Here is a 13,654-nt window from a genome sequence, read left to right on the forward strand (position 1 = left end):
CCCCACGTGGAAAGTGGCATCAAAGTCAAATTCAATTTTTTTTTTTTTTTCTGTTTTTCCAGATTTTGCATTTAAACAATACTCATTCTGTTAGTGGGTGAACTTATTAGGAGTATATACCCAAGTATATATAGGACCGTATCCTGGTATTTAGAACCATGAAGTTTGGGAAATATTTGGAGTCAAAGCAATTGGAATTGCCAGAATACTTGGGCCATTTCATTAACTACAAAGGTTTAAAGAAGTTGATCAAGCAGCTAGCTACGATAGATGATAACAATGGTAACGTCAAAATAAAAATAGATTTCGTTAATAATCCAGAAATCCAAAAAATCCTTCAGGATAACAAGTCTACGTTCTTTTTTAGGGTTGAGAGAGAATTGGACAAAGTTAATGAGTTTTATTTGGAAAAACAGGCGGACTTAAAATTGAAGTTAGAAATTTTGGTCACCAAGAAGTTACAGCTATTGAAAAAACATTCTCTGCAATTACTATTAGAGAGCAATGAATCCAATCCAAATGCAAAAAAGAAATCCTCAATCACCTTCCAGACCCTCTACGCAAATTTCAAGCAATTCTCCGTTAAAATTGACGAATTATCCCAGTTCGTTGAATTGAATGAAACAGGCTTCAGAAAAATCCTCAAGAAATGGGACAAAAGATCACAATCTCACTTACAAGAATTATATTTATCAACAACCGTCAATGTCCAACCGGTTTTTCATAGAGAGGAAATTAACCATTTAAATGACTTAGTGGGAAATAGTATAACAGAACTTGAAGCGTTTGCAGATGGGGAGAATGTCGTCATTCAAAACTCCTCTACGATTCCTCATCGTACCTTGGAGTTTGAACCATCAGAAAACACCATCATCGAAGATGAGGATCACCAAACCGATGAGATGTATTCTAAATTTCTCAATATTGCCACGGCTCCAAATAATCAGTTGATTTTGCTTAGCAATTGGTTGAACAAGTTGAAGGGTTTTGAGAATTCAGAAAGATTAACCAAGATATTCTTCTTGTCTATCACTGCACCAATCGAAGACGTTTACCTTCTCAATTTCTATAACTTTTTCAAGAAATATATCGATTTGAAATTTGTGGACGATTACACCAACAAAAATTTCTTGCATCAAATTGCCACCGGTTTATTCCCTGATCATGATGATCAACTGTCATCGAAGCTAAATGATGTAAACTGCAGAGCTAATAGTATCATACAATTGTCAAAAATTGATGAGTCGATATCAAGCAAACAACGTGAAGAGCCTCAACCTCAATCTCAGCCGCAAATTGATCAAAATAGCAAAGTATCTAAATTTACCAGATATTTCTTGGTCAAATATTTATTGTTAGATGATGCATCAAATGAGTTTATTGATCTATTGTCCATGAAGGATAACAACAGCAAAATCCCCCTTCATTATGCTTCTCAGTTTGGTGAATTTGAATTATCAAAACTTTTAGTTGAAAAATGCCCAGAAAGCATTTATTTGTTAGATAATCATACTATGTCACCATTGTTACTTTCGATCAAAAATAATCATTTGGACTGCGTCAGTTACTTGCTCAATAAGCAGAACGAATTGCATTTATCAAATATTACTCCACTGTCTAGTGAAAAGCTGGCTGACACTATGAATGCGCAAATCCCCCCATTAATATATGGCTGCAAGAAGGGAAATCCAGAAATTATTCGAACTCTATTATCTTTTCCATCAATAATTGATACCACCACGCCTAACGTCGAAGGGCTTCTTCCTCTCCATATGGCAGCAAGATTTGGCCACCATCAAATTATTGAACTTTTGATAACAGAGGGCCATTGCGATCCCAATGGAGTCTGTTCACTCAATCACTGGAGCCCAATTTTTTATTCTGCTTACCACGGTCATGCCAGGACCACTAAACAGTTGATCAAGTTTGGTGCAGTGCCAGATATACTGGATGATGAAAACTGTACCCCAATTTATTATGCTGCCTTGAAAGGTCATGTTAATGTACTAAATGTGTTATTCCATTCTGCTGGAATGATGAATCTTAATACTCCTTTTCCTTTGACTACTAGCAATTTATCAAAGGCTAACTTGAATACCATTAAGAGCCCTATTTTGGGAGAAGTGGCTATTGAGAACCCAATGGGGAACATTGGAAACAATAAAAATAGTATTGAAATATTGACTCCTACCACTATTAATAACTTGTTTAAGACCCTACCACAGAAGAAATCGCCGCCTTCAAATATATTGAATTCAACATCAAATAGTATTCCAAGCACAAACTCTAATCCCGCGATGTCTCAGCCAATGAACCATAACCCGAACTCTAATATTAATTTAGATTCAATTCCAAACTTCTCCTTACCGCCTCCTATAATTCCTTTGAGAAAGTATGGACATAATTTCTTGGAAAAAAAGACGTCTTTGCAAATATTTTTCTTGCCAGGTAAGGCATCAATTAAAATGTTCAATCGTGCTGGTCACGGCGCTCATTCAACATCCCATATAAATAATAATTCCATCCAGCAGAGAATGAATTCTTTCCAGAACAATTCGGGTATCCAAGAATTTGAAGATGTTAATGAAGAAGATGACGATGAAGATGATGATCACATTTTCAATGATGATGAAGATAGTTATGATAATGTGAACAGACCATTATTCCCAGGACGTATCACTATAGCTTCTAGCTCCCTTGATGTGGTTCCGCGTAACTTGCTATTACCAATCAACGATAAAGAAAATTCTGTGACTTTCCAACTTGATCTTGACGATTTGCCAGAAAATTTTCTGATTGGCTTTGAATTATATCCAACATTTGGAACCAGATTGATCGCTAAAACCACCGCTCTCGCTGATGTTTTTCTTGGAAAAGCTGTTATAGATGGAGAAGGAACAGTTACTTTACCTTTATTTGACTCAAGAGTCAAAACCGTTGGGGAGTTGACCTTCTCATTCCAAATAATTAGTGCTTATTGTGGGACACCATTAGAAATCACTAAATACGAGACTTACTGGAAATCTACTAAAGATGATGAAGATGTCAATCCAACGGTTTCTAACAATGACACTGGCCATCATATGGCATCGATTTTATCATTTGTGGCCGAGTTTTCATTGAGCGGAGATTACTTGAAACTCAATCTTGTGATGTTGGGTGATGGAACTCCTGTGGTGGTTCCGTCTAGTTTTGTACGCATTGGTGGAATTAAACTATCATTAATGACCTTGAGCTACGAGGAATTGTTGGCGATTGTATCGTCGGATAATTCTATCGATGATATCAAAAATCAATTGATAACATTACAACAGGAATTCAAAAGTGATCCTGAATTAGCCAGTGGCAGCTGTTTAATGAAAAAGAAGAATTTCATTAAGAAGGTCCATTCTCTTCTCTCAAAGCTATACTTACCATTGGATATTGTATTACAAACTTTACCAATAGAAATCTCTGTGAACCTTGATATCTTCTATCCAACAAAGTTTGAACTCGAACATTTTTTCAAGATGATTTCCGTCAACAACAATTCTGATTTCCCGGGACGTTATGGAACTCGGGGTGCTGAACCTACCGGTTTGAATTCTTTTGTTGATCGTATCTTGACCCATGTGTTCAACCATATGAGAACCTGCAAAGCGGCTAAGAGATCTATTGTTTTCTCCTCATATAATCCCCAAGTTTGCAAAGTTTTGAATTGGAAACAGCCTAATTTCCCAGTGTTTTTTGCTATGGGAGGTACAGGATTCGACTACTCGACAAATAGTTTTGAATTGAGAAGTGCCAACGGTTTCACCATCACCAAGAATCTGATTTTGAACCAACTCCACAGATCCGTTGGCAGTGGAGTTGCCATTAATAACATCCATTCCTTAGGAAGTACTACCGTCAGCTCATCAGGTACCGGAGTTAACTTGATTAAAAACATTGAAAATCCGTGTACTAGGTCTATTGATCAGGCCATTGGATTTGCTAGTGCCAATAATTTGATGGGGGTGATATTACCGATTAAGTTGCTACACTGTATTCCTGACTTGAGTAATACTATCAGATCAAGGGGTTTAATTCTAGTAGGGACAAAGGAAGATCCAAAAAAGTTCAGTAATCACTTTTTTGAGAAAGCCAAACCTTTCCAAGAGCTGATGGACGATCATAAGACAGAAACTAAAGAATCTAAAGGAGTCTTTGATACGCTTAAAGATTTTGAGGATATTGAAATCAAAGATTATTCGACGAGTAATGATGGAAACCTTAATGGGGTTAGAATTAACTCAGTTTTAGAGTTCCGTGGGTCTATTGACATGTAAACATTAAATACATGAGAGAATATATAACTCTTAATTCCACTATGCCTGAAGGTGTTTTTATGTAAAATTAAGTATGCTTCTAATAGGCTTGGAGTATTACGGGAAGAAGAAAAATGAATTCATAATATGAGCTATAATACAAAGAGACGTGAAACCATAATAAAATAAAGCACAAAAACAAAAACAAAAACAAATGAAATTCTATAGAAAATAAGCGAAAAATATTAGTGACAAGGGAAAATATTAATTACACAAGCAGTCAAACTTCTTTGCCTGTTGGCAATTGCGCTCTTCATACTCAAAAATGGCGTCAAATAACGCTGAGGGATTTGGCTTCGGGGTAACAACATGACATATAACTCCTTTTTTTTGCAATGCCTCAGATGTGGTAGGACCAATCGACGCGATTTTCAACTGATCATTTTCATGAAGGGCGTTCTGCTTAATTTGATCAATGATCAAATCCACTCCTTGAGTCGAGAAAAATACTACCCAGTCGTTGGTCTTTGACAGTAGTTCCAAATTCTGGAATTTTTCAAGGGTATTTGAGGTCTCTATGGTTCTATAAACAATTTTTTCAATGAATTTCACTCCATTTTCCCCGAGCTTAGTGGGGATGATGTCCTTTCTGATTCGGCCAGTCAAAAACAAAAGGTAATTCAGCTGGTTGGCTTCCGCTTGTATATGCAGAATAAGATCGTCTTGCAAAATTACTTTTACAAGCTCATTGGCATTGCCACTATCTTCGCCTCTTATATCCAGGAACCCATGATTTGATAACATCGATGCGGTCTGCGGACCCACGACGAAAATCGGTTTCGCCAAAATCGTATCAACCACCCAGTCATTCCGGATTCGTGATATTATCTTGACTAATGACTCTACAGCCCTTTGGCTAGTTATAATCAATGCGCTAATCTCTGATAAGTTGTTCAGTAAGCACAAGAACTCTGTCATTTCCTCAATGTTCTCGGCAACATGATCAATCACCTTTAGAAAATGGAGGTTGCACAGGGTGTTGTTATTGGACCGTTCATGGTAAGTAGCATATTTATCATCGACAGTCCTTGATTTCAAGAGAAGGAGTTTCAGACTAGCAGCCATTTAGTATTGTCTTCGCCATCAAACTTTGTCTGACACATCTATCTATCAATTGTTCAAAAATTTTTTTTTTCCAAAGGGAGATCAGATCAGATTGCTAAACGCCACATGGGTGATGATGCATCATCATAATTTCCACTCACCAAGCAGGAGTTTCCCTCACAATTGTTATTAATATTAAGAGTGGTAAACTGCTCTTCATTACAAGTATCCACTGCCAATCGCAACTTGGTGGTTTTCTTGCTCAGGCAACCTCAATGATGCATCGCGTAATCACTATATGACGCGTTACAAAAAAAAAACTATCAGGAAAAAAACAAAAACAAAAAAAAACTGCCATTGAATCTTATCCCATCGAACAACTAGAAAGTTCAAATAATACCTTGGACAATGAATGAAAAAAGCTCAGCAGATATTCCTACCGCTAATAATTATATCCCATATTCCCAGGAAGAGGTATGGCGGCTCACGGAAAAGCTTCTGAAACATCTTGGTCCAGAATACGTATCCAAGCGCTCTAATGGTGCTGCGGGAATGGTATCATACATTGAAGGGTGGAAGGCATTCAATCTTGCCAATCTTGTGTTTGGATTCAATGGATGGAGTAGTGAGCTCAAGAGCACCAGTGTGGATTATGTTGATATCAAAAAGGAGACGAATGCCATATCTGTGGGGTTGAGCGTGGTGGTTCGGGTGACCATTAGAGATGGTACCTACCATGAAGACATTGGTTATGGAAGCGTAGAAAACGGAAGATCCAAATCAGGAGCATTTGAGAAAGCTAAGAAACAGGCGATAACTGACGGCATGAAGCGCTGCTTGCGTTATTTCGGCAACGCTTTAGGGAATTGTTTATATGACAAGGATTACTTGAAGTATATTGCCAAAGCTAAGGTGAAACCAAAGACTTTTAATGAAGATGAACTTCTTAGAGACACAGGGGTTCTTGGAAATAATCCTTTGAAGAAAATTGAAAATAACGCTTTTGTGATACAGGCTAATAATCTTCCTCTTTCTTCTTCTCCTCCTCCTCCTCCTCCTCAGAAACAACTACCACAGCAGCGACCACCGCTACAGAGACAACATGGACAATCACCGCAGCAATACCAAAATATGAAAAACTTACCAATTCAAAAAAAGCCGGCAGCACAAAATCAGCACCCTCAGATCAGAACTCCAACCGCCGTACCAAAAGTATCACCAACCGCTGCTGCCGCAGCGGCTGCTAAGAATGATTTTCTTACCTCATCTATTTTTGATGATTCAATGGACGATGATAATTTTGACGGATTTAATGATCTTGATGATTATGAATTAGCACTTATTGATGCGAATGGAGGGGAATCAAACCATGGATCTAGTGCTAACAGTAGATCTGTTGCTCACTCGAATGATAATCGTATAAATAAGGATGTCAAGGATAGCAAGGCGAGCACCTTGGAAAACAACGTGAGTACTCCTACAGAAGTTCCGATGAATGTAACATTTTTCAGTGCTAAAGCTGCCAATGATGTCCAGTCGAACGTTAATCTTCTGTCAGACAAGTTATTTAAAGTAAATAACCAATCTGGATCATCTTTGAAGCGAACTCTTGATCAGTCCAAATCTACACCTGTTAAAAGAATAGGAATTGACAGACATCCAGTATATCCTCGAAGTAATCATAGCGGGCATAGTGGAGGGATTAAAAAACCTGGGCCCTTGCGATAGACTCAATAGGTTTAATGGTTGATTAAATGACATGGGCTTGACCCAGTGAACCAATTTTGATGTCTGTACTTATAAATTAATGTTTAGTTAATCTAATGGAACGGTTGCAGTGGAATTGAAGGAAATTTATTAGTCATTATGTATCATTAAAAAGATATAACAAAAGTATTGTAAAAAAAAAAAAAAGAAAAAACAGCCTGGAATCAAAATATTCAGAACAAGGGAAGAAAAAGGATATATTTGACAATAGGATGTTCATTCATAATTATCAAAACCTTTCTATTGATCCTGTTCAATAAACCCCGAGGAATTCTTTGTCTTCTCAAAATGTTCGGAAAAATACTTTTAAAAATAAGAAATGTTCCATAGAATAGATTATTCTTTATTCTTTTTCCCTAATCCTCAACTAACAACCTTGTGATATATGTGCCCGTATTACTATGTAAAAAAAAAAATATAAAATTTATGAAGTATCCCCATTTGCTTGAAAAAATAATAATGATAATAATAATAATAACTCATAATTGAAAACTGCTATTACTGCTATCTTCCTTGATGCTATAGTTGTTGTTTTGGTTGTTTTGGCTGTTGCTGATGCTGCTGCTGCTGAACTTGCCAAAGAAGTCTTCTTAGTCGGTTGTCAATTCTTGCCTGCGTAAGACTGTCTTTAGTTTTAGCAGCCGAGTTGGCAGATGAAGAAGATATGGCAGCGGAGTTTGTGGTCATACAAGTTTGTCTGCGACTGACCCCTTCCCAATCATCGAAATTGATTAAAGCTTGCATACAGCCCCATTCGGCAAACTTCTTACCTAACCAAAGTAAATTCACTGGCTTGACCAAAAAATCATTACACCCCGCCGCTAATGCATTGTCTCGATCCTCGGTGAAGGAATTGGCGGTCAAGGCGACAATGATTACTGGCTGCTTGAATTTCAGGACCTCTAGTTTATCTGAGGATGTTTGATCAGTCAATGGATTAGGAGAATCTTCTCTTTTGAGTTCTTCGGCAATGACTGAATCCGTGGTGGTAGCAGGGAAAGTGGAAGAAGAAGAAGAAGAAGAAGATGATGATGAGGATGATGATGATGATGATGGTAGTAGTGGTTTGGATTCTGGAGCCTTAGAGGATTTGCTCGTCTTGGAGTCCAGTGATCCATGTGAGCTGGTTGGTGGTGACAGAGTATTATTGATCATCTTTTGAGCCAAATGATGAATTTCTTTATGATTTGACACCCCAACACCATTTACCGACTCCAATCTTCGAATTTCTTTGGCACAATAAATCCCACTAATAAATGGTAATTGGATATCCATTAGAATTAATTGGTAGCCCCCTTTTCTCCATTCTTTTAAGGCATCTCGACCATTAGAGATCAATGTAAAAGTGATATTATTTTTTCTTAAGAAATTGGACAAAATAATCTGGTTAATAACATTATCTTCGACAACTAGGACTTTAATTTTTGGTAACACATTATTGTTGGGGAAGATTTTTGCTTGAAAGCCTTTTTCCAACGCAGATAAAGATACCTCCTCATTGTATGTTTGGTTCATCATAGTCGAAGTTTTGGAGATCGTGAACGATTTTCTTGCTGATAGTTGGTTGTTGATGGTTGTATTTACTTCTCTAGCCTTACTTTGGCCAATAGCTGATGATAAAGTCGGCGATGTGCTACTGCTACTGCTGCTGTTATTATTATTGTTGTTGGTTTTACCATTGCTGCTGGTAGCGCTGCTACTTTGCGGCGAGCTTAAGTTAGGTGATTTTGTCTTTTGATTGATATTGTCATCTCCTGGATGAATTGTCGGTTCCAGCGCCATATTATTGGTGGATTGTCTTCAATTATTGATAATTTTTGAAATTGATGTTTTTTGGTTGTATTCCAGTAGGAATTGTATAGTTCATACAGCCAAATGAATGTTTATTTTAACAGCTTGTTATTCTTCCTGGTATCTTGGTGTTCTTGTTGTCACCTCCACGTTTCTTGTGTTTGTTATATTCTTCAGTCTCGGTACCTGCTTCCTGTTCGTCTTGTTTTGTTTATCTATTTATCGTTTCCTCTTCTTCCACTGTTTCTCTTCCTCTTCTTTTCCTTCTTTTCAGGGTCTGTTTCTCCTTGAATAGGATTTTGAAAAAAAAAAAATCAAATGAGGTGTGGAAAATGAAAATTAATAGATTTATAATGTGCTTGTCGATGCTTCCCAAAGAAAAGTTTAGTTTAGTGGTTTTTTTTTCCCCTTCAGAAAGTAAAGGCAGCTCTTTGGTTACCCGGGCGTATAAAGGCCATGCGACTATAAAGCAGAGGTTCCCACAACCACGGGAACTTTGACAGATTGTATTTTTAAGCATGCCTGCAAAATAAAAAAAAAAAAAAAAAAAAAACAAGATTATATTTGCGGCGGTTGATAAAAGAATAATAGTTCTCTATTAACCGAGATCTCCGTGTACATCTATTGTTGCTTGTTTCTTTTATTCCGTCGGTTGCTATGAGAACAATAGCATGGAAGAACACACGTGCAGCACGAGAAGTACAGGACGAGGAACAAGACGAAGAAGGAGAAGGCAAAGAAGACGAACAAGAACAGGCAGGAATGAGAGAAAAATAGTTATAGAATGATGATATAGAAGAGAATTTTATCCTGATCATTCGTGTGGGAATGGTCAAAGATATCTGGTCAACTGGTCTATCTGTGTTTTGTGCAACTGATTAGCAGCGCCTTCTTTTTCCTCGTCTTGATCTTCTGCTTCTCGTGCTTCCACAGGCAGGCACTATTAGCGCCTTACTGAGATAACAGTTTCTTACACTATAAAAACACTATAGTGATGTCATGCTCATTTCATATTCATCTACGGAGACATTTATTTTCCGTAGTGCTGGGAAAATCATCCACTATTGTTAGCTTTCTGCCCACCCATCTATCGACCAGTCACGCTTAACAACCACACCCAACAACACCATCATTCATCGGGAATACCATACCTCCCATAGCGCCATCAATTATCGATCCATCGCTGAATAATAATAGAAAAGAAGCGAAGCAGAAATTGTGTCATTAGCCAAGAGTCTCATGTGGGGGTACAGTGATCACTGCAGAAACACCCTCTTATTCGTCAAGCGGGGCTTCTACACTGAGGTGCAGTACTTATACTCCCGAGTTTGCTGGTCCTTTTTTCTTCTTAACATTCCGGATTCTTATTTCTCTATCATTTTCAATTAACTGCTATACAAAAGTAACAAAAAGGAAAGGTCTTTACAGTGCATTCAGTCGCTTATAATTCATTATACAAATAAGCTTTTATTACTGCTGCATAATTACTTTTTTTTTTGCCTTTTTTTACCCCAAGTTATCACCGTTGAAAATTTCCTCTAACAAAGAATCCATCAATCGCACCGAGCATGGTGACCCTCATGCTCATGACTTCAGCAAAGCATCGATCTACGATAATGAGCCTTATCGGTTGAGTGTCGAACAGTGTGTTGAGTTATACCATACTGACCTTGATAATGGGTTGCATGAGTCAAAAATTGACAGCTTGATCCATCAGTATGGCGCTAATAATTTAGGCGATGACCACACTATCTCCTACATGGGGATTCTTGCCCACCAACTTTTCAACGCCATGGTACTTGTATTAATCATCTCTATGGTTATTACCTTTTGCATTAAAGATTGGATTTCCGCTGGGGTTATTGCATTTGTGGTATTCATCAATGTGTTCGTCGGCTTTATCCAAGAAATTAAGGCCGAAAAAACCATGGGGTCCTTGCGCTCATTGAGCTCCCCTTCAGCTACCGTCATTAGAAGTGGAAACACCTGCACCATCAATGCAGAAGAATTGGTTCCTGGTGATATTGTCAAGATTAGCGTGGGTGACACCATTCCAGCGGATTTGCGTTTGGCCAATGGCATAAATTTTGAAACCGATGAGGCTTTGTTAACCGGAGAGTCTTTACCAGTTGCTAAAAATCCTGAAAAAGTTTATATGGGCGAAGAAGCTGTTCCTGTTGGTGATCGCTTAAACATTGCCTATTCTTCTTCAGTGGTTACGAAAGGCCGTGCCACCGGAATTGTCGTGGCCACCGGCTTGCACCAGGAAATTGGGAAGATCGCTGATTCTTTGAAATCATCCGATGAGGATATTATTGTAAAACCATCTGCTGAAATATCTACCTCAAAGGCTTTTGCTAAAACATTCTTAAATATTATCCAAAATGTTTTGGGAACTAACGTGGGAACTCCATTACAACGGAAATTGTCTTGGATGGCAATCCTTCTTTTTTTTGTTGCAGTTGTCTTTGCAATTATTGTCATGGCGTCACATAAGATGGTCGTCAATACCACTGTCGCCATTTATGCCATTTGTGTGGCCTTATCAATGATTCCATCATCCCTTGTTGTGGTTTTGACTATCACTATGGCAGTTGGCGCTGAAGTCATGGTTACCAAAAACGTTATTGTTCGAAAGCTTGATTCTCTTGAAGCATTGGGAGGAATCGATGATATTTGTTCAGATAAAACCGGGACATTGACTTTAGGGAAAATGATTGTGAAAAAAGTTTGGGTCTCCACTGTTGGAACGTATGTGGTGAACGATTGTACCGAAGTTTATGACCCAACGGTTGGCACAGTGGGGTTCCATCCTGCTTCTCCAAAACAAATTGATGAGATGAGCAATAGACCAAAGTTTGATTCCGAAGTGAGTTATCCTAATATTTTTAGAAAATGGATAACTGCTGCAACCTTGGCTAATGTGGCATCAGTTTATAAGATTGAAGACAAATGGGAAGCCCAGGGAGATGCCACAGAAACTGCAATTTGTGTGTTTACCAAGAGATTAGGTTATGAGAGGGCAGAAATTATTGAATCACAAAATTTGGAGCACTTGTCAGAATTTCCTTTTGATTCATCGATCAAGAGAATGTCTTCAGTTTATGGTACTGAAAAGGAAGCGACAGTTTATACTAAGGGTGCAGTGGAACGGATTCTTGAAAGATGTGATAATTGGTACGGTACTGACCCACAACAAGAAACACTTGTGCCATTAACTGCTGATGATAAGGCATTGATTGAAGAAAACATGGACACCCTTTCCAAAGAAGGTCTTAGAGTGTTGGCATTTGCAGAACGCTCAATTGATACCGCAGAATCTCTTGAAGATCGTGACACTGTTGAATCGGGGCTCACATTTCTTGGTTTGGTTGGTATTTATGATCCTCCTCGTCCAGAAACCAAAGATTCGGTTCGTCTTTGCCACAATGCTGGAATCAATGTCCATATGTTGACAGGTGATATGTTGGGTACCGCCAGAGCCATTGCCAAAGAAGTGGGGATTCTCCCATCGAACTTGTACCATTATTCTCAGGAAGTCAAAGATGCTATGTGTATGACAGCCACCCAATTTGATGGACTCTCAAATGATGAAATTGATAGATTACCAGTGTTGCCACTCGTTATTGCTAGATGTGCTCCCCAAACTAAAGTTCGTATGATTGAAGCTTTGCATCGCCGCGGGAAATTTTGTGCCATGACTGGTGATGGGGTGAATGATTCGCCATCCTTGAAGAAAGCTGATGTTGGGATTGCTATGGGTCTCAATGGCTCAGATGTTGCTAAGGATGCTGCTGATCTTGTGTTGACAGATGATAATTTTGCCTCTATCTTGCACGCTATTGAAGAAGGTCGCCGAATGTCCAGTAACATTCAAAAATTTGTTTTACAATTGCTTGCTCAAAATGTTGCCCAAGCGTTGTACTTGCTCGTGGGTTTGGCGTTTGTTGATAGCGAAGGTTACTCAGTATTCCCATTATCACCAGTTGAAGTGCTTTGGATCATTGTTGTGACTTCTTGTTTCCCAGCCATGGGATTGGGGCAAGAACAAGCCAGTGATGATATTCTTGAGTTGCCACCAAACAAGAGAACATTTACCAAAGAGTTGGTGATTGATATGTTTGTTTACGGTGCCTGGATGGCTCTTTGTTGCATGGTTATGTTTGTTTGCGTGATTTATGGCATTGGAAATGGCGATTTGGGCGAAACTTGTAATGTCAACAGTCATGGGTGTGGTTTAGTGTTTGAAGGTCGTTCTACAGCATTTGCCGGATTCACTTGGTGTGCCTTATTATTGGCATGGGAATGCATTCACATGAGATATTCATTCTTCAATATGAGACCCGAATCCGAAGATTCGTGGTATGTTTCCTTGGCAAGAGATCTTTGGGCAAACCAATTTTTGTTATGGTCAATTGTTCTTGCTAGTGTTTCGGTGTTCCCAGTTATTTATATTCCTGTTATCAATGAGAAGGTATTTTTGCATGGGCCAATTGGACGCGAATGGGGGATTGCAGTAGCTCTCACTATTGTATTCCTCGTTGGGTGTGAGGGTTGGAAATGGGCAAAGAGAGTTTACTTCAGAAGAAAAAGTCCAAGAATATATAAGGATAAGGAAAGTATTGACCCATTTTCTGAGTTTTCCAGCATCATGACTAAACTGGGAACTTCCATTCAAATGCAAAGAGATATCGCTTAGATTGATT

General features: G+C 38.4%; 5 protein-coding genes across 5 annotated transcripts; 3 read left to right on the plus strand and 2 right to left on the minus strand. All coding sequences in view use genetic code 12, as the record gives it.

Moving 5' to 3' along the window:
• Positions 1–158: 158 nt before the first annotated feature.
• Positions 159–4,307, plus strand: PHO81 (Pho81p; the record flags this gene model as incomplete). Its single annotated transcript, XM_064995372.1, has 1 exon — positions 159–4,307. The coding sequence occupies one exon, from the start codon at positions 159–161 to the stop codon at positions 4,305–4,307; it is 4,149 nt and encodes a 1,382-aa protein (XP_064851444.1).
• A 243-nt stretch (positions 4,308–4,550) lies between these two features.
• HEM4 (uroporphyrinogen-III synthase HEM4) lies at positions 4,551–5,411 on the minus strand (the record flags this gene model as incomplete). The annotated part of the gene is made up of 1 exon (XM_064995373.1): positions 4,551–5,411. The coding sequence occupies one exon, from the start codon at positions 5,409–5,411 to the stop codon at positions 4,551–4,553; it is 861 nt and encodes a 286-aa protein (XP_064851445.1).
• Positions 5,412–5,798: 387 nt separating this feature from the next.
• On the plus strand, positions 5,799–7,118 carry DASC09_017710 (recombinase RAD52; the record flags this gene model as incomplete). The annotated part of the gene is made up of 1 exon (XM_064995374.1): positions 5,799–7,118. One exon carries the CDS (start codon positions 5,799–5,801, stop codon positions 7,116–7,118), a length of 1,320 nt encoding a protein of 439 aa, XP_064851446.1.
• A 558-nt stretch (positions 7,119–7,676) lies between these two features.
• SSK1 (mitogen-activated protein kinase kinase kinase SSK1) lies at positions 7,677–8,939 on the minus strand (the record flags this gene model as incomplete). Its single annotated transcript, XM_064995375.1, has 1 exon — positions 7,677–8,939. The coding sequence occupies one exon, from the start codon at positions 8,937–8,939 to the stop codon at positions 7,677–7,679; it is 1,263 nt and encodes a 420-aa protein (XP_064851447.1).
• A 1,248-nt stretch (positions 8,940–10,187) lies between these two features.
• Positions 10,188–13,647, plus strand: DASC09_017730 (putative Na(+)-exporting P-type ATPase; the record flags this gene model as incomplete). The annotated part of the gene is made up of 2 exons (XM_064995376.1): positions 10,188–10,200; positions 10,496–13,647. The coding sequence occupies 2 exons, from the start codon at positions 10,188–10,190 to the stop codon at positions 13,645–13,647; spliced, it is 3,165 nt and encodes a 1,054-aa protein (XP_064851448.1).
• Positions 13,648–13,654: the final 7 nt, after the last annotated feature.

This window comes from Saccharomycopsis crataegensis (genome assembly GCF_037102585.1).
Source record: "Saccharomycopsis crataegensis DNA, jcf7180000000073, whole genome shotgun sequence".
In the NCBI taxonomy this organism is placed as follows: domain Eukaryota; kingdom Fungi; phylum Ascomycota; class Saccharomycetes; order Ascoideales; family Saccharomycopsidaceae; genus Saccharomycopsis; species Saccharomycopsis crataegensis.